Source organism: Balaenoptera acutorostrata, chromosome X, assembly GCF_949987535.1.
Source record: "Balaenoptera acutorostrata chromosome X, mBalAcu1.1, whole genome shotgun sequence".
NCBI classification, from domain to species: Eukaryota; Metazoa; Chordata; class Mammalia; order Artiodactyla; family Balaenopteridae; genus Balaenoptera; species Balaenoptera acutorostrata.
Window position 1 is genome coordinate 101,567,067 of NC_080085.1, and position 18,826 is coordinate 101,585,892.

The window sequence follows — 18,826 nt, forward strand, 5'->3', positions numbered from 1 at the left end:
AGTTGCTTTAATATCACATTTTAAGTATAGAACATCTGATTTAACTCTCCAGTTTTCAAACCAAAAATTAATATGAGGTTTACTGTTCTGCTTTTTAAAACGTGCCTGTCTCTTTTTCATTTGAAGTCATAAAATGCAATGATGATCATATTTTTAAGCAAAAGAAATCAAGTGTGTGCAAGTGTCTATCTATTTCAAAGCTCTAATAAAATTTTAAAATAAAACAGTTCAGCAATAGAGAAGACTCACTTCCGTTGTAGACAATCGTTTCTCTCCATTATCACTTCCAATTCCAGAGTCAGGGCCATGATTTTTATTTGGATAAAAATCTTCCATACTATGGAAATACAAATTCTAAGGGCAGTTAGGGTTTTCTTCTTAAATAGATAACACATAATTGACGTAAAATTTCCCTAGATAATACAGTCTTACACATTTTTGATATGTAAGATCCTTAAAGACATGACGAGAAAAATATCAGATCATACAAAACACTTTATTCATGTCCCTCATGTAATATTTTTCTTTCATGTGCTCTGTTGTAAAAACTTAACAATAGCTTATTATTTCTCCTGAGAGATTCAGAAAAGCAGACAGCCCTGCTAGAAAATCATCTTGATAAAGACCTATTTTTATCAGTTTGACAATTTCACCACAGAATGCTGAAATGTTTTTTAACTTTAATTCATAGTTTTTTCTTCATTATCTTTAAAAATATATTTTAGCTTTGTAAATAAGGCCCATTTAGTAAAGAGAAGAATAAAAGAGAAAAAAGGCAAAAAAAGTCTGTGAAGCATTGAATAAGCAATTGTTTTGGTGTGAGGATAGAGCTGTCCTTGCAAATTTCTGAATTACAGTATACCACCCAGGTTGCAAAATATTTTTCACTTTAATTTGCAAATTTACTATACACTCTACACTGACCACTGATTATGTGCCAAGAATTGGGCTAGGTGCTTTAAAGGTAATAACTTATACATTCCTTGTGAAAACTCTAGCAGGTTATTGGTGCTTTCTCATTTTGCGGAAGAGGAAAGTGAGGCCAAGAGGGGTTGAAAAAATTGCCCAATGACATGCAACTTGCAAATGGCAGTCTAAATTTGTTCCCAAGATTATCTAACACTAAAGTCCCTGATCTTAATCACTATGCTATACTTCGTCCCCAAATACTGATTTTATACTTTTCAAAAGTATATCAACAAACTTAGGGAAGCAATTACCAAGTGTCAAGGCACTATGCTGAACACCTGAGATGAGATGAATTTTAAAATGTTTGGCTTCAAAGGGCTCTCAGCCCAGAGGGGAAGGGAGTATGTTTATATGTTTTGAAGAATATGACACAGGTAAATATAAAGTGCTGTGAGAAAAGAGAGATTAACTAATTCTCCTTAGTAAGGTTAGGAAAGGCCTCATCCAAGAAAGTGGCATTTGAGATGAATCTTGAAGGATGAAAAGAGGCAACAATTGCTAGCATTTGTTGAGTGTCTACATTGTGTTAGATACTATGCCAGGTACACATATTTTATTTATAATCCTTACATTATACAATTTATGCATTATTTCTTTTTACAAATGAAGATAATACAGCTTATAAAAGTTAACTTCCCAAGGGGAAAAATTATGACATTTACTGAATATTATTCATTGAACTAGTTGCCAAGCGCACATTTAATTCTCACAACAAGCTTATAAAGTGTGTATTGCTAACATTTTAAATAAAGAAACAGGCTCAGAGAGATTAAATAACTTACACAGCCCACAGAGGAATTAAGAGAGAGGTTAAACCATGATTAGAGCTGAAATCCATCTGACTCCACTGCACAATAATACATCCATGTACTATACTAAAATACATTGGTGTATTCGTAATAGACTATAATGATAATACTAAGCTATTTGTTGAGGAATTATTATGGGTAAGACATTGTGTTAAGTACTCTATATACATTATTTCATTTAATCCTGACAGCATCCATATGATTATTTCCCTTTTCACATATAAGAAAGCTGAGAACCAGAGATATCATGACACAAGGACATATAGTTATTAAGGGTCGGAGAAGAGCTTCACAGGCATATTATGTCTGACTCCAAAAGCTGATGATAAGTATAGCTACTGTAATGCCTATGTAAAATAAAGAGTTTACAAAATAGTCAAGGCACGGAAAGTAGTAAGAACCATATAGCCAAGAACATGAGTGTGAAACTCAAAGTACGAGAACTTCCTAAGTAATTCAGTACCAGCTGTGAGTGAGAGATAAGCACACCCAAAAGCCAACTCATAAATAAACTCTATTGACCTGCACTGTCTAATACAGTAGCCACCAGTCATATATGGCTATTGAGCATCTGAAATGTGACTAGTCCAAATTGAGACATGCTATAAATGTAAAATACATACTAGATTTCAAAGATTTGAAAGGAAGAAAGAGAATGTGAAATAACTTACTAATTTTTTACATTTAATTATATGTTGAAATGACATTTTGATATATTGGGTTAAGTAACATACATTATTAAAATTAATTTCACCTGCTTATTACTTTTTTTAAGTGGGCTACAAGAAAATTTAAAATTACTTACGTGGCTCACATTGCCTTTCTATTGGATGGCACTGCTAGAGAACATCTCCAAAATATATCTCAATTCTGTCCACTCCTTTTAATCTCTACTGCAATAACCCTATTCAAGACCCCTTGATCTCTTGACAGTACCACAACAACCTAACTAGTCCCTGTACTTCTACTCTTGTATACTTCCAATGTATTCTCTCTGTAAGAGCCAAAATAGTTTTTTTTAAACATAATTCAGATCATGTTATTCTCCTGTTTATAACTGTCCAATGACTTCCCACTGTACTTTAAATAAAATTCAAACTCCTTACCACAGCCTCCAAAGCCCCCACATGACTTCAGCCCTGACTACCTCTCCAAAATCAACTTGTACCACAATGCTGGCCTCCCTTCAGTTTTTTTAACACACCAAGTTTCTTCCTAACTTAACGCCTTTGCACATGGCATTATTTCTGCCTGAAATGCTCTTCCCCTCACTCTTGCCACAGCTAGCTTTTCTCCTTCCAGGTCTTGACTTAAAACCTCACCTTCTCAGAGACATTCCCTGACCACACTCCTGAAACCTGTTCCTTTCTTTCAAAGCAGTCACCACAATTTGAAATTATGTGTGTGTGTGTGTGTGTGTGTGTTCTTGCTTTATTTACTGACTGACATCCTCCACTAGAATGTGAGCTTCATGAGGGCCAAGGCCAATGTGTATATAATTCAACAAAACATACTCTGAACCTGCCAGTAGGCATTCAACTGATATTTTTAAAATAAATAAATGACTAATACAATGAATGCTGTTACTAAAGTAATTTTTAAATAAATATAAAGCATACTAATAGAGATTAGTATATGAATTAATTCTAATTTTTATAGAATTGTTTGGTCTACTATCATTTATAATATTAAACAAAATAATCTTTCGGAACTAAATTTAATGTTCTGATATTTAATTCTACTGAGGCAACAAAAATATTCAAGAAAAAGTCCTATTTGGGAATTCAAGAACTTGCACTGTTAACAACAGTATACTCTCATCCAACTCCAAATTATTTTCCATGCTACTGGACAGAATTATGTTTTCATAAAATTGTTCAGACCAATCTACATCTCCAAAGGATGAATTAAAAACAAAATATCAAATCTAACATTTCAAAATCTCATGAGTAGAAAAACACCAATATCATAGAGAACATCAATGATAACTCAACTTTGATCCAGACATAAAGAATATGAAGGTGAAAGGTATCCCGAAATGTCTTGCTCTTCCACTAACCTCAGTTCAAAGTCAAATTCTACTTGTTATTTGAAACGTACAACAGTGATCACAGGAGAAAATTAACAGTTGTCAAGTGCTGAGAAATTAGTGTTTCTGTACTATAATGTCAAACTTTTACATTTTACTACTAAAAGCTTTAATAATAAATTTTTGAGAAAATTCCGAATGTATTCTAGTATACCAAAAGTTCATTCTATGATGGTGATATTTCACTTCAGCCAATTATTTAACACTGGGCCAATCAGTCTAAGTATATTCAGTACACTCGAGATTAATAAATATCTTTTATATAGAAAGAAGACACAATCATCATGAAATGAGACTGTCAGAATATTACATTACCTGTCTGTGAGAGGTTGGGAGGGCATTCTTTTACTCAATGATGGAAGATCCAGAGAATCTGGTTTCTTATCCATTCTGCAACATGCTTGGATATTTAAGTATTTAAATATGTGTACTTTACCTTTTAAACATATCTGTCAATAAATAATAAAGATTTAATTATATAGGTCCAAATATAAATGTCATCTACCAATTTATTGATAAATTTTAATAATCTCAAATTATTCAGAGACATAACAATCATGAGAGATACTCTGCATATTTAAATAATTTGTACTTCTGACACTAGGTGAAAAAAATCTGACAACACTGATACCAACTAAAATTCTATTGCGGTCTCTGTTCTTATTAGAAAAAAATAAGTTAATTTTTCTGTATTTCACTGGGTTTTTTTGTTAAAAGCACAATGTACAAACCACTAAACAATATAAAATTTATAATTCATGAAAGTTGCCTTTATTTGAAAAAAATGAAAAGAAATATATTCATTGTAGCGGTGAGAACAGAAAACAATAATAATCCATGTAATTCTTTAAAGTAATCTCATCAGAATCACTAAGTCATTTGGGCTAAACATTGGAACAAAAAAGCTAATCAAAAGAATGTAAATATAGGAAAAATGGATTTGTTGAAAGGTGTGATGGTAGGCCAGTTAGAATAAAATAAAGCTTTAAATGGTCAATTCAACTAAGATAATATCATGAAAAGTTATTTACATTGGTGATAAAGAAAAGGAATAACGAAGGGAAAAATACTATGTGAAAGAAAATATTCTATATAAAAAAGATAGACAATGCACAGTAGGGAAACAGTAAGTCAGCTTTACAAAGGTTAACTACAGTCACCGTGTTATCGAACAAATATTTCTCAAAAATTAGAATAAAAAATGTTTTGTTTTATGGGCACACATAACCTAGCAACACACAAAAACAATGAACAAAGAAAACAGTAAGAAAAGTACAGTAAAATGTAATTATCATTCCACGTAGAAAGGATAAATATAATAGATACCAGATCTGACCTGACCACTGAAAAACTTCATTTAAAAGGAAAATTTAAAACATCTGAGCTATTAGAATATAAATACATTACCAATTAAAATGTATCCTATTATCTGTCCAAACTATTTTTAAAAATTATCTCTTATTTCCAAATTAAATGATGGCAAATTACTTTCTTGTGTAAATTTAATTTATATCATAATAATTCATGTACAGTTTTAAAAATCAAAGTGAATTACAAAACTGATAACAAAAAATTAATCCCCCATTCCACCCCTTTCAATCTCTAAGACCCAGTCCCCACATTCAACTCTTTCAGTTGGTTTCTGCTTTTTACCTTCATATTTATAAATAACATGGGTCTAATGCTATTTTTTTATTTTTCAATTATATATTTTATTTATTGAGGTCTTACTAAGGAAGATGAGGACTTAGATTCCTTATGTTACCACTACCACTGAGGCATGAGATAGATGGGCCCCAGGCTGAGCAGCTGGAACCTGTCCCCTGTGGACAGATACTCCAAGATAAAGATAATGGCAGGAGCAAGGAGGAGCTGAGTCCTGCTTGGATGAAAGATAAAGAGACCATGTATTTCTCATTCTTGAGGTCAAGGAGACCTCCCCAACTACACATGCGCAGAAAGGTTCCTCAGAGGTCAGAGAAGGGAGGGGGCGCCAGACCATAGTATGTTTGGTCAACTTCCCAGAAATCCTTGCATTGGAATCCATCTGGCTGAAAGAGGCATGCGCACACAGGAGAGGACCCTGAGTTAAACCAAATATGGACTCAGAGCCAGGCAAAGCGAGATGATTGGCCAGAGGAAACCCGGAAGAACTGCCCTATATAAGTGACTTGAATCACCTATCTGGTGCGCTCCTGCTCATTAGGGAGGACGCCCACACCCTTTCTCTCCAGGTGTGTATCTCAGCCTTGCTTCTGTCTTAACAGTTTCTCTGTGTGCTCTCCCACTTGTGCTGTGTCTCTAAACTTTGTACCTGTTTTTACAGTTTTTGCCTCCTTGAAACATTCTTGCTTTCAAACGTGGCAAGAGCCAGGGAAACTTTGTTTCTAGCCTCTAGCCCCTGGTGGTCTAGTGGCTAGGATTCCTGGTTTTCACCCAGGCTACCCAGGTTCAATTCCTGGGCAGGGAATTAAGATCTGGCTTCAAGCCATCACTCACTGCTGTCTCCACGAGATCACCACCACTATCATATATCATCAAACCACCTTCTTCCCATCCCCAATCCCTACCAACTCATATAAACATACTTCCTTCCTCTTCAGAAGCATAACATAGTGGTTAGACCATGGATTCTGGAGTCAGACTACCTTGGTCTGAAACCAGGCTCCACCATATGCTAGCCGTGTGACCTTGGACAAGTCACTAAACATCTATGCCTCTGTTTCCTCATATAAAATGAGGTATAATGACAGTACCTGTTTTATAGGGTTGCTATAAGAAATGAATTAATGGATGTAAAGCATTTTCAACAGTGCCTGGAGCATGGTAAGTGCCATATAAATCTTTGCTATTATTATAACTATGTCACAATTTTTCATTAAATCAAAATCCAGTATGTACAATATTATGACCAAGAAAATATCCACAGATGAACTACATAGGTTAGTTAGATTACACTTCCTTTCTCCTGTAAGTTTTTGTTTTTCCTAAAATGACTACTTGTCCCATTTTTTTCCTTTGCATAATTTTCTGTATGCCTATTACTAATTCATTCCTGACTCTGACATAACTGTAAAACATCACTCCATACTGACAAACACATCAAGTCAGCTATCAATTTCTTTCTTCTTTTTCTATTTTCTTTTTGGAGACAACCCCCCTATTCCAAATTGACTTGTTGCTCTCTAGGTCTATGCATACCTGTTTATCTTGGACATGAATTCTTTCTCAATTTACTCCCTCATTTTGATATAGTATACCCTCTGCTAGCTTCCTAGTAAAGGGTGCAGGAGAGCTAAAATTTCTGAGATCTTTCATGTTTGAAACTTTTTTCTATCTTACATTTAACTGATAGTTTGACTTTATAAAGTTGGAAATATTTCCTCAGTCTTTGAAGGCATCATTCTAACATCTTCTAGCTTCCCATGCTGCTGCTGAGAAGTCATTCTGATTACCACCGCTATGAATGTGACCCATTTTGTTTCAATGGAAGCCTTTCAGTGTTTTTGGTCTGTCTTTCATGTTAGAAATTATTTCTGCAATATCTAGTGATCCATTGCTGTCTGTTCATTTTCAAAAGTGAAACAATAAGAAGCCAAATGGAAGCTCTATGTATGAGGGAGAAGTTTATCAACGGTGAGCCTCACTGTCTAGATTTCAGACAGTGACTGCACACTTCTTCAGGCACCTGCCAATGATCAGTATATCTATAGGTCTTCTCTCCTAGTTCAATCAGTTTACCAAGAGAGAAATCCACCAACTCTGCCTGAGATATATAAGAGAGGCTGCAAGTATTCTGAGAGCCAAGCAAGAGACATCTACTGGAGAGTCCCAGCATTCAGTATGTAAGCATTCACTGTTTCTAGTATGGGGTCTCACCGCTACCCACAGCTGTACCTGGAGCCCCTGACTCTGGTTGAGTCTCTCTATAGCTGTGCTCTCCAATACAGCAGTCACTAGCCACATGTGGCTATTTAAATTTAAATTTAATCTAAATAAAACTAAAAATGCAATTCTTCAGTCACACTATGTACTTTCAAGTGCTCATTAGCCACTTGTGGCTACCACACTGCAGGTTTAGAACATTTCCATCATCACAGAAAGTTCTAATAGACAGTGCTGCTCTAAAGAGTAAACTCCAGGCTTATATTGAGGCAAGGAACGATACTCCTTTGGCTGCTGAGCTGAGGAGGAGCATCTGAGAGAATCCACCTACTCCTCAGAGTAAACGCTAGGCTTCTGCTAAGGCAAGGGAGGGGAAGTCATGTAGCTGTGGAGCTAAGGACAAGAATCAGAGTGTAAACTTAGACCTGTAGTATCAAATATGTTAACCACTAGCCATGTAAACCTATTTAAATTTCAATTAATCAAAATGAAATTAAATTGAAAATTTGGTTCCTTAGTCGCACTAGCCATATTTCAAGTACTCAATAGCAAGTGGCTATGGTATTAGACATCACATGTTATAGAACACTCCAATCATTCAGAAAGTTTACTGGATATCAAAGCCTTAAATATTCTACAGACCTTCATGTTTTCAGTCTTTCATACCTATATTTATAGTTACATGATTCCTTCAATAATCACGAAAGAAACACTCAAGCCATTCCCAGGTTTAACACAGTAAAATCAACTTGCTTCTTGTTGCCTTCTCCCACAGCAGACACAGTTTCAGCTTTCCCCATCCTGCTAGGGCAGCTACTACCAGGACCCCAGCCAGCCTAAAAAGGCACCTCCTTTGCAATGAGTGGAATGCACCTTTGTAGGAAGAAAAAGGCAACCTGTCTTCTGGATGTATACAAACCCAGTGCCAGGGCACGTAGCTTAGAAATAGAGTGCAGGCTGGCATTTCACTACCATATGCCTCCTCAGCCAGATACTCTTGTGCAGTGTAAGTAGAGATCCTAGTTACCACTATTTCACTTATTTTCCATTTTCCAAAATTCTGTTGCCATCTCTCCCCTGCTGTCCTCTTCTGTCTCATTCTTTGCCCTCGTGGGTTTACAGCTTAGTGTATTCCTATGCTATCATTTTAGTGGATTCCACGTGGATTTAATTCTCAAACTAAAAGTATGAATTAAAACTTTTCCACTTGTATATTTTTCTTTCTGTTATGATTCCACCTATCAGTGCTAAAACTGTATTCCAATCAATCACACAACAAATCTCAAGTAGATATATACCTGAGTAGGACAGAGGTAGAGACTCCATAGTCTATCCTTTTAAAATAACATAGACAACCAGAATGATCAGTTCACAAGCAGAAAGCTGATATCTGGGTGATCCAAATCCTATTCTCTAGAAAGTACGCTAAACATCCTGCCAAAGTGAAAAAGTCACTTCTCAGAAAAACTCTTTGAGACAATACCTCAAAAACAAATTGACTCTTAATTCTGATGCGTTTTGATTTACCAGTAACAGATATAATTCTTAATAAAAATAGAAGAAACAAGTATCATTTTTTAAAATTACAAACCTGCGCTGGTGGTACCTGCAATGGATTGTTATCCAAAATTATTACTTGTAAATGATGCAGCTTCCTGTAACAAACTGGAATTTCGGTCACTTTATTACAAGAGAAATCCAGCTTGACTAAGGGAAGATCTCCTAATTCTGTTCAGGAATAAAAAATAATTAAATTAAATTCTACATAGGTACTTTCTTATTCACATGAGTAAGAACAGTGAGCATCTTACCATCTGGCAATACATGAAGATTATTTCTTCTTATATTTAGCTCTCTAAGTGATTGTAATTTTCCCATTTGTTGGGGAAGAACCTGAATCTCATTGCAGCTAATATCCTAAGGAAAACAAGAAAATAAAATTATAACAAACTAACAGAGAAATAGAGATGTATTTCAACTTTTAAATTAAAGCACATGGCTAATAGCTAGTAAAAGTCACCTCTAATGTCATTTCTCTAAACATTGACTATCAGGCAGATTTCCATTTATATTACATCGTGAAATCAACCCAGCACAGTTAACATAAATTTTTCTGTGCAAAAATGTAAGGTTACAACTTAGTACTACATAAGTCAGCCTTTTGAAAATCTCAACTAAAGACCACTCTTACCAACTAAAAACAGAAGTAAGGATGATCCAGGTGCTCTTCGTTCATAGGTAAAAATGAAAGACAACTATCAATCATTGTGATAATTTGTCAATTATAGTAGTTGTTTTGAGATACTTGGTTGGGCAGAAGCTGAGAAAGTCAAGGATTTACAGATGTGAGCTGAAGAACCAAAGACCATGGTCAGAATAGATTTAACTAAACCTATTTCTCAAAGGGATACAAAACATGAGGGATTATAAGCTCAAAATTTTGTGGCTCACGTCATAACCAAAAGGCATTCTAGGAGATCTAATCAGAAATGTCCCAGGGTTAAGTTAAAATGCAAACCCCAATTTAAAGGTAAACAATACCACATTTCCATAATAAGAGGATAAAGGCACAGCTTAAGTTATTTACCTGTGGTCCCTCTCCCTCCCCTTTCTTACTATCACATCAAAAAAAAGGGAAGAAAAATCTGCAACAAGATCTCAGGCAGCAGTCATTCCAGACACACTGCAAATGAAATTCATGTTGTACTGCAACTGCCCCCAATTGCCAACTTTCTGGAACTGACATTAGTTTGGAGAGAGAGGAGTGGCACATACATATATTGTTTTATCAAAAGTAAAAAAGGCAGGAGGGTAAATTCAAAAGAAGATAAAGAATATTAAATAATATCTAATCATCTAACCCACAGATGATTTTAAAAATGTATCCTACATACTTCTTTCAAACTATATCTAAGGCATCTTCATTCAACAACAAATATTTATCAAATACAAACTATTTGTTAGGCACTGTTGTAGGTGCCGGGGACACATCAATGAATAAAACAAACAAAAATTCCTGCCTTCATAGCTCCTTATGGAACTTGCATTCTAACAAGGGGAGTAGATTATACAATATGCTAGAAGGTGATAAGTGCTATGGAAGAAAAAAACAGAGCAGGGTAAAGGAAAATGGCAGTACTAGTAATAGTGGGGAGGGATATTAGCAATTTAGATTGTTTCATGAAGAAGCTGATATTTGAGCAATATTATCAGAGGTGAGAGTATGAGCCATGCCAATACATAAGAAAGGAATATTCCATACAGAAGGAACAATAAATGTAAAGGCTCTTAAGCAAAGCATGTGTCACATGTACTAAGAACAGCAAGGAATCCCATGTAGCTAGAGGGAAGTGGACAAGGGGAAGGCTAGGATGGAGGGAGGGGCAAGACTTCGGCTTTTACTCAGAGACATGGGCAGGTACCAGAAACTTTTAAACAGAGGTATGACATAATCTGACTTATGTTTTGACAGGATCACCTTAGCTGTTGTGTTGAAGATAGGTTATTGTCCAAACGATGGATAATAAAATTTTGGGAAAACGCCCATTAAAGCAAATACTATGGCTTCCTCCCGAAGGTCCCTAATACTGAAGATTTCCATACAAAAAAATCCATAAAAATTTGATAGGTAGCTGCCACTTCCCAGAAGAAATAAACCCAGGCACAGGATACTGACCCACTCACCAATGGGTACTCTACAAAATACTCTGCTGGGGATTGAAGGCCTGAGAGTATTTCCTAGATCTAATGACAGAACTTCACTATAGCTGGCTACCACACTCTTATGGAATAGTGTCCTGGGAAAACATTCCAATGACAGGTAATACCCACAAATTCATTGTGTGATTTAAAACTGTCAATTAGCCAGCCTAATGCAACCTACCCACCATAACTAATTTTGAGAGTTTAAAGCACAATAAATTGGGCATATACCCTGAGAAAACCAGAATTCAAAAAGAGTCATGTACCAAAATGTTCATTGCAGCTCTATTTACAATAGCCAGGACATGGAAGCAACCTAAGTGTCCATCAACAGATGAATGGATAAAGAAGATGTGGCACATGTATACAGTGGAATATTACTCAGCCATAAAAGGAAACGAAATTGAGTTATTTGTAGTGAGGCGGATGGACCTAGAGTCTGTCATACAGAGTGAAGTAAGTCAGAAAGAGAAAAACAAATACCGTATGCTAACACATATATATGGAATTTAAGAAAAAAAAAAAAAAAGGTCATGAAGAACCTAGGGGCAAGACGGGAATAAAGACACAGACCTACTAGAGAATGGACTTGCGGATATGGGGAGGGGGAAGGGCAAGCTGTGACAAAGTGAGAGAGTGGCATGGACATACATACACTACCAAACGTAAAATAGATAGCTAGTGGGAAGCAGCCGCATAGCACAGGGAGATCAGCTTGGTGCTTTGTGACCACCTAGAGGGGTGGGATAGGGAGGGTAGGAGGGAGGGAGACGCAAGAGGGAGGAGATATGGGAACGTATGTATATGTATAACTGATTCACTTGGTTATAAAGCAGAAACTAACACACCATTGTAAAGCAATTATACTCCAGTAAAGATGTTAAAAAAATTTTTAAAAAAAGCACAATAATTTTATAGTGCCTACTAAAATAATGGTTAATATTTTTTCACATTCTATTTAAATAAAAATACTACACTAAATCTAAAAATCCTAAATATTTTTGAAATTTCATTTACCCAAAAACTATCTCATGTAATACAATTTAGAACATAGGGCCAAAAACTGAATGGAAAGGAAATTACAGAGCCACAGAATCTTAAAGTAGAATATATATATAAAATCTTTAAAAACATTAACAGTGTGCAGGGCAAAGAAAGTAATGGGTCCCTTGTAATATGAATTTGTTAGATCACATCTGGCATCTTCTGTTCATTTGTGAGTGTAACATTAAAAGAGACCTTAATAAAAGGGAGCATTTTCAGTATAGAAATAGCTAAAAATAAAAAGTAATAAAGAATAGAAATATAGAAAATATGAAAAGGAATAAAATAAAGATGTTTAAGCTACAGAAAAACAGGTCTTAGAGTTTGGTAAAATGGAGAGCAGACATACAACAGATTACAAATATCTGAAGGGAAGAAAAGTTGTCATTATCTATACTTCTTCACATGGCAGTCCCAGGACCAATGGATAAAAGTCATAGGGGCATGTATCTTAGTTCAAAATAAGAAAGATAACAAAGTTCTGCAAAAGAGAATTAGGGCTGCCTCAGATACACACACGCGAAGATTTGTCCACCATTGAAAATATACAACTAGATGTGTCAGGGATTCCTGCATTAGGAAGTGGTTATATCTGATCACTTATAAGATCTCTTACAATATTAAAATTCTGTGGTTCTACAACATAACAAGACTAAGTTCAAGGAAGTTTCTTTGCATTACAATTGCACATGCAGGTATTCTCTAATGAATAAAAAAAAAAAAAGACATTCCTGAAATTTCTGTTCCTTACATTCTATTTGCACATTAACTTCCCATTATAAAACTGTACATAAATTCCTCAAGAAAACTTCTGGCCCTCCACACATTAAAAAGTCATATTTATGAACACTTTTTAAAAGAATCTATGTATTGGGAAAGCATTACCCAAGATAAAACAGAAAATAAAAATAAACAGCATGGTATATTGTATGAGGTAGAAGTAACAGAAAAATGTGAAAACAGCTCAGTGCTTTGAAGATTTGATTATGTTTCTCTCAGAGTTCAATGTCCTTTAATACCTACAATGGTACATTCAAAGTAATTACTTTAGATTATTCCTATATTTCTATAATCAATTATATCAATTTCTATAATCAATTATATAAATGGCCTCTTTCCATTTATCTTGGTTCCATTCATCTTGGTGTCATAAAATCACACAAGGATACAGGAGAGGAAGGTCATTTTATTAATTCTACTGTTTGTAGGCATTGTACTCTCCTCTCTCTGACGCTTTCATAGAAGCCCTGTAAAACCTTAAAAAAAAAAAACACCTTATCTCTTCCTGGTCTAAGACCTTTACTGTCCACAAGATGGATAGACAAATGCTTATTTGTTTGAAAGCATTTAAGACTTGTAAGCAAGCCTTCTAACCTCACTAGGACTGAGGAACAACCAGGCTTTTATTGTAGCTGTGAGCTAAAATCAGACATAAGCAATGGTATCTCAAAATTTCACTAAAGTGAACTTAGGCATATACCAAGTTATTTTTTTTTTAATCACAGTGAAGTTCCATAAAGGAATTAATCTTCGGAAATATAAAGGTATGTATTATGCATATTATATACAATCGATGCAACTATTTTACTCACCAATTCCATTAAATCTTTTAACTTCCCGATTTCTTCTGGAATGGATACCAGTTTATTATTACTGAGGACCAAAACTTTAAGGGGAAGATCAAACAGGTATTTTGGCAATGTTGATAAAAGATTTCGACTGAAAAGAATAAGAAAGTCTCATTATGAGAAATATGTCTGAAACTTGACATGTTATGTTGAAAAAGAACAAATCACCTCAAAAGTAAATAAATTTTCACTAAATAGTAACTATCATTTAATGAGTGCTTACTTTGTAACAGGCTAAAATCTGTACATGCACTATCTCACTTAATCCTCATAGTAACCCCACAAGACTATTATCTCCATTATACAAGTAAAAATAAAGGTTAAAATTGCTTAAGCGACTTGCCCAGGCACAACAGACTGCAAAGCCTGTGCTGTTACCTATGATATTGTCCTACACACCACCAGCCCTCAAAACCTAGAATCATTTTTCTGAGCTAGAAATTGCTAGAACCTTGCTCTCTGGCATAATTTCACTATATTCAATACCTCTACACCTCTAGGGAAAGGCTTCAAGGATAAATTTGCATGTGCTGTGTTCAAATTTATGAAAGAATGAATAGGATTATATCTTTAAAAACAGGTAGTAACCCTAACCCATTCGCTTTTGTTATGAGTTTATGGTAGAACAGTCTACTAGCACCTTTATCTCAGCTAAAAGTTGATACAACATTCCTGTCTCTGTGCATACATTTAAATATAAGGACAACTAACATTTATTGAGTGCTTACTATGCGGCAGGCCATGTTCAGAGCACCTCACACGAATTAACTTGACTAACCCTCAAAACAACCTACTTTAGGAAGACAGACACTATCATGATGCCCATTTTACAGATGAAGAAAAAATCTAAAAGAGATTAAGTAAACTGCTCAAAGTCACAGAGCTGGTAAGTGGGAGAGTCAGGATTCAAATCCAGGCAATTTGGCTCTGGGTCCCTTACCCTCAAACTATTTTGGTCAAATTTACATGCCAATGCAGACTGACCCAAACAATCCCTGCTGTAGACTGTGTCCTCCCCATTGAAAACTATAATGTTGAAACCTAATCCCCAATGTGATGGTATTTGGAGGTGGGGCCTTAGGGAGGTGGATCAGTGGCCTTAAAAAGAGATCCCAGAGAGCTCCCTTGCTCTTTACGCCATGTGAGGACTCAGCTAGAAGCCAGCCATCTATATGAACCAGGAAGCAAGTTTTCTCCAGACACGAATCTGCTGGAACTTTGAACTTGAACTTCCCAGCCCCCAGAACTGTGAAAAATAAATTTCTGTTGTTTGTAAACCACCTAGTCTATGGTATTCTGTTACAGCACCACGAGAACGGACTAAGACAATCCTACTACCAAAATATATAAAGTGTGTCATTATATTTACATACTACCAAGCATTCATTAGCAATTTGCTATTATTTTTCCTGCTTTTCAAAGTGATATTTATAGACTTGTACCTAGCATTTTGTGTAACATGCAGAGCAACAAAAGCCCAATGTTACCCCATTGGGGGGACTTCAAGACCTTTCACCTCATTTTATGCCTGCAGAGGACGTCCAGAAACACTAGACTAGCTTTAATCACATGGCACAGACTTTAATAAAAAAGGATAATGCCCCAAGACCAGCAATCCTAGCCAGACTGGTGGAATGTCAAATATGCCAGGTGCTTGTCACAACCCTTGCACTTTAAGGATCAAGTAGGATCCTTGGGAAAGTGGTCTGTCTAGAGCACACAGGGATCTTCCTGAGGATTCCACTGAAAAGGAGAGTAGAATCCAGGAAGAAAGAAAGAGCTAAAAAATTATCTTACAAGTTTCTCAAGATCTTTTCACCAAAATAAAAACTAAACAGGAAAAAGAATGGCACATACAAACTCATTCTAATCTCCCTCAGACCAAGAAAGTTTAAAAATTGGCTTCTTTTCTTCCCTTAAGAAGCAGGTTTATCGAGTTAGCAGTCAGCTTTCCATTTCTTTACACATAGCTAATAAGTCATCAATCCTCACTTTTTTGCCACATGTTTTAGAGATAGTCAAAGGAAGTCAGTCACTAGAACAAATGTTATTTTAATAGAGTGTGTTCAAAAATTTCTCTGACTGTAAACAAAAACCAGGAGTCAACTTTTAGAGATCAAAACGGGAAAGAATCGCAGAAAGTTTTAGCAAAACTAATCTAAGATATACCATACATGTTAATATAGAAATGCAATTCAATTTTGACAAATCATTTTTTCCATAAAAGAAGAAAATAAAACAAAGACAAAACAACTTAAAAATACCTCACTTTCCTCAAACCTTTCCCAAACGAAGCCAAGGAGATTATGTACCCAATTAGAGAAAGGAACAACCCAAATGACCAACCTCTATGAAAGGATATTCCTCTCACACATTTTAAGGTGTAAAATGGTTTCAGTTAAAGTATTATATTCAGTTATAGTATGTACTGACAGGTTACACCACTGGGGGAGACATACATAATAAATAATATATCACAGAGAGAAAGAAATGCTATTATTTATGTATATTAATTATATTTACTACTTCCCTATATGAGAATTTAGACAAGTAACTTTGTTAAGGAGGGGGGAAGAAATTATTCCTTATAACTAGAAACATAAAAGAAAAATAAGAAAAAGATTCTAAAGTTAAGTCACAATATACCAGTTTCCATTCAATGTCACTCATTTGATAGGGTAATTTTTTCTTATACTTATTCAATGTTCACTGTATTATAAATATAGGGTAATAGCTAAGAATGAGAGTTCTATAGCCATACTGCTGCTTTGATTTGAATCTTGGCTCTACCACTTGCAATATATATAATTTTGGGCAAATAGTTAACCTCTCTCTGTGCTTCAGTTTCCTCATCTGCAGTGCAGGGATAATAACCACATATCTCAAAATGCTGTTGTGAAGATGCGATGAGGTAATACGGGTAAAGTATTTGTAACACTGCTTGGCACACAGTAAGCACTTATTATTAACATCAATTACCCACTTCCTAACCTTCCAATACTCCCATGCCAATCTATCCATCCTTGAAGCAGCAACAAGAAGCCACGACAGTGAAAAATATAAATCAAGAACTGTTTCTTTATAATGCTCCACTTTAACTGAGGATGCATGTAAATAAATCTGTGTTGTGGTGCTATGATTTCAGTAAAATATTTCTGATCTAAAGCCTTGCTACTCAAAGTGATCTAAGGACCAGCAGGCATGGGCATTACCAGGGAGCTGTTAGAAATGCTGGCCCCACTGCAGACCTATGGAATCAGAATCTGCATCTGATTCCTGTGCACAGTAAAGTTTGAGAAACACTGCTGTCAAGAACAAGACCAAAAGCCTATAATGTGGATATATAAAAAATACAAATAAGATACTCCTGAGATATAGGCTACATAGCCAAACCAAATACATTCCTTTTCAACTAAAAAGAATCAGAACTATAATAAAAAACAAAATCTACCCCCCCAAAATTGTTTCCTTACCTAATGTTAAGGTATGTTAACATCTGTAGGTTTTTAATGGCTTCAGGAATGGTTTTGATGCAATTATGATACAAATTTAACGTTTCAAGAGGTGCAAATAACCAGACATCAGAAGGAATTTCTGTAAAACGATTTCTTGAAAGATCTGAAAAATAAAAGTAATGTTTGAGTGTCAAACATACACCTGTATTTATGGTAATTAACAGAACTATTTTCATACTTGCTGAATCACTTAGAATCCAAGCAACTATTTTAAATATTGACCTCATGGAAAGTCTGTTCATTAACAAACTGTACTTTATATACATCACTATCTTTAAACATTATCTTTTAAAGTACCAGTGAGGAATTCTCTCTGATATTTAAAAACATGAAAAACACCTCCCCTGATCCCACATCAACCTCCATCCACCTCTGCCTCCTTTACAGCCAAACTTACATAAATCTACAACATAACTGTCTTACTTACCATGGACTTCTCAACCCACTGTAATTTGCTTTCTATTCATTCTCATGCCCACCAAGGTCACCAACAGCCTCCATTATCAACCACCAGTCATCCATCTGGAAACATTTCTCTTCCCTTGGCTTGGAAGACTACATTTCTGGATCATTTCCTATTATCTCCCTGGCTACTTCTTAGTCTCTTGCTAGATTCTTCTCTACCCGTACTGTGAATGTTAGTATTCCTAAGGGCTGTGACATAAGGTACTCTTTACTTAAGATATATACTCTATTAGGTGATTTTATCCAAAACTGGGGTTAGTATTCATATACTGACAAATTTCAAATTAAATATATGTTTGAACACCTATGTTCTAATCTTTAGGACTTCCTCTGGATAGCTCTCAGGCACCTCAAACTCTCCAAGTGTAAAATCAGAACTGAAGATCTTCTTCCATATATCTGTTTCTCTCATCTTAGATAATGTCATCAACATCCTCCTCACGAGCTGCTCAAACCAGAAACTTGATGTTTGCCCTTGATTCCTTCCTCTCCTAAATTATTCCAGGTACACACAAATATACTTCTATTCATTTAAGTTTTCATAAAAATAAAATCATGGAATTATTATAACTATTATACCTCTATTGACAGTTTATTTGTTAAATGAAATTTTGAAAAATATTTAGGATATCATGTGGCAGGTTGAAAAAAAATACCCTAAAAGAGTTTCTCAACCAAAGTACTATTGACCTTTTGGGCTGTATAACTGTTTGTTGTATG

The 18,826-nt window shown here is 35.2% G+C and overlaps 1 protein-coding gene across 2 annotated transcripts in view; it reads right to left on the reverse strand.

Moving 5' to 3' along the window:
• LRCH2 (leucine rich repeats and calponin homology domain containing 2) overlaps window positions 1–18,826 on the reverse strand; it is a 93,018-nt gene that overhangs the window by 42,479 nt on the left and 31,713 nt on the right. Inside the window, exons 2-7 of one of the 2 annotated variants that reach the window (XM_057538070.1) lie at window positions 17,600–17,744; window positions 14,091–14,217; window positions 9,564–9,669; window positions 9,359–9,480; window positions 4,183–4,316; window positions 250–337 (exon numbers count right to left, since the gene is read on the reverse strand). In XM_057538070.1, the coding sequence (XP_057394053.1) occupies window positions 250–337; window positions 4,183–4,316; window positions 9,359–9,480; window positions 9,564–9,669; window positions 14,091–14,217; window positions 17,600–17,744 (722 nt within the window). Of the gene's footprint in view, window positions 1–249; window positions 338–4,182; window positions 4,317–9,343; window positions 9,481–9,563; window positions 9,670–14,090; window positions 14,218–17,599; window positions 17,745–18,826 lie in introns of both variants that reach the window. The other variant, XM_007182325.2, reaches the window with a different exon arrangement.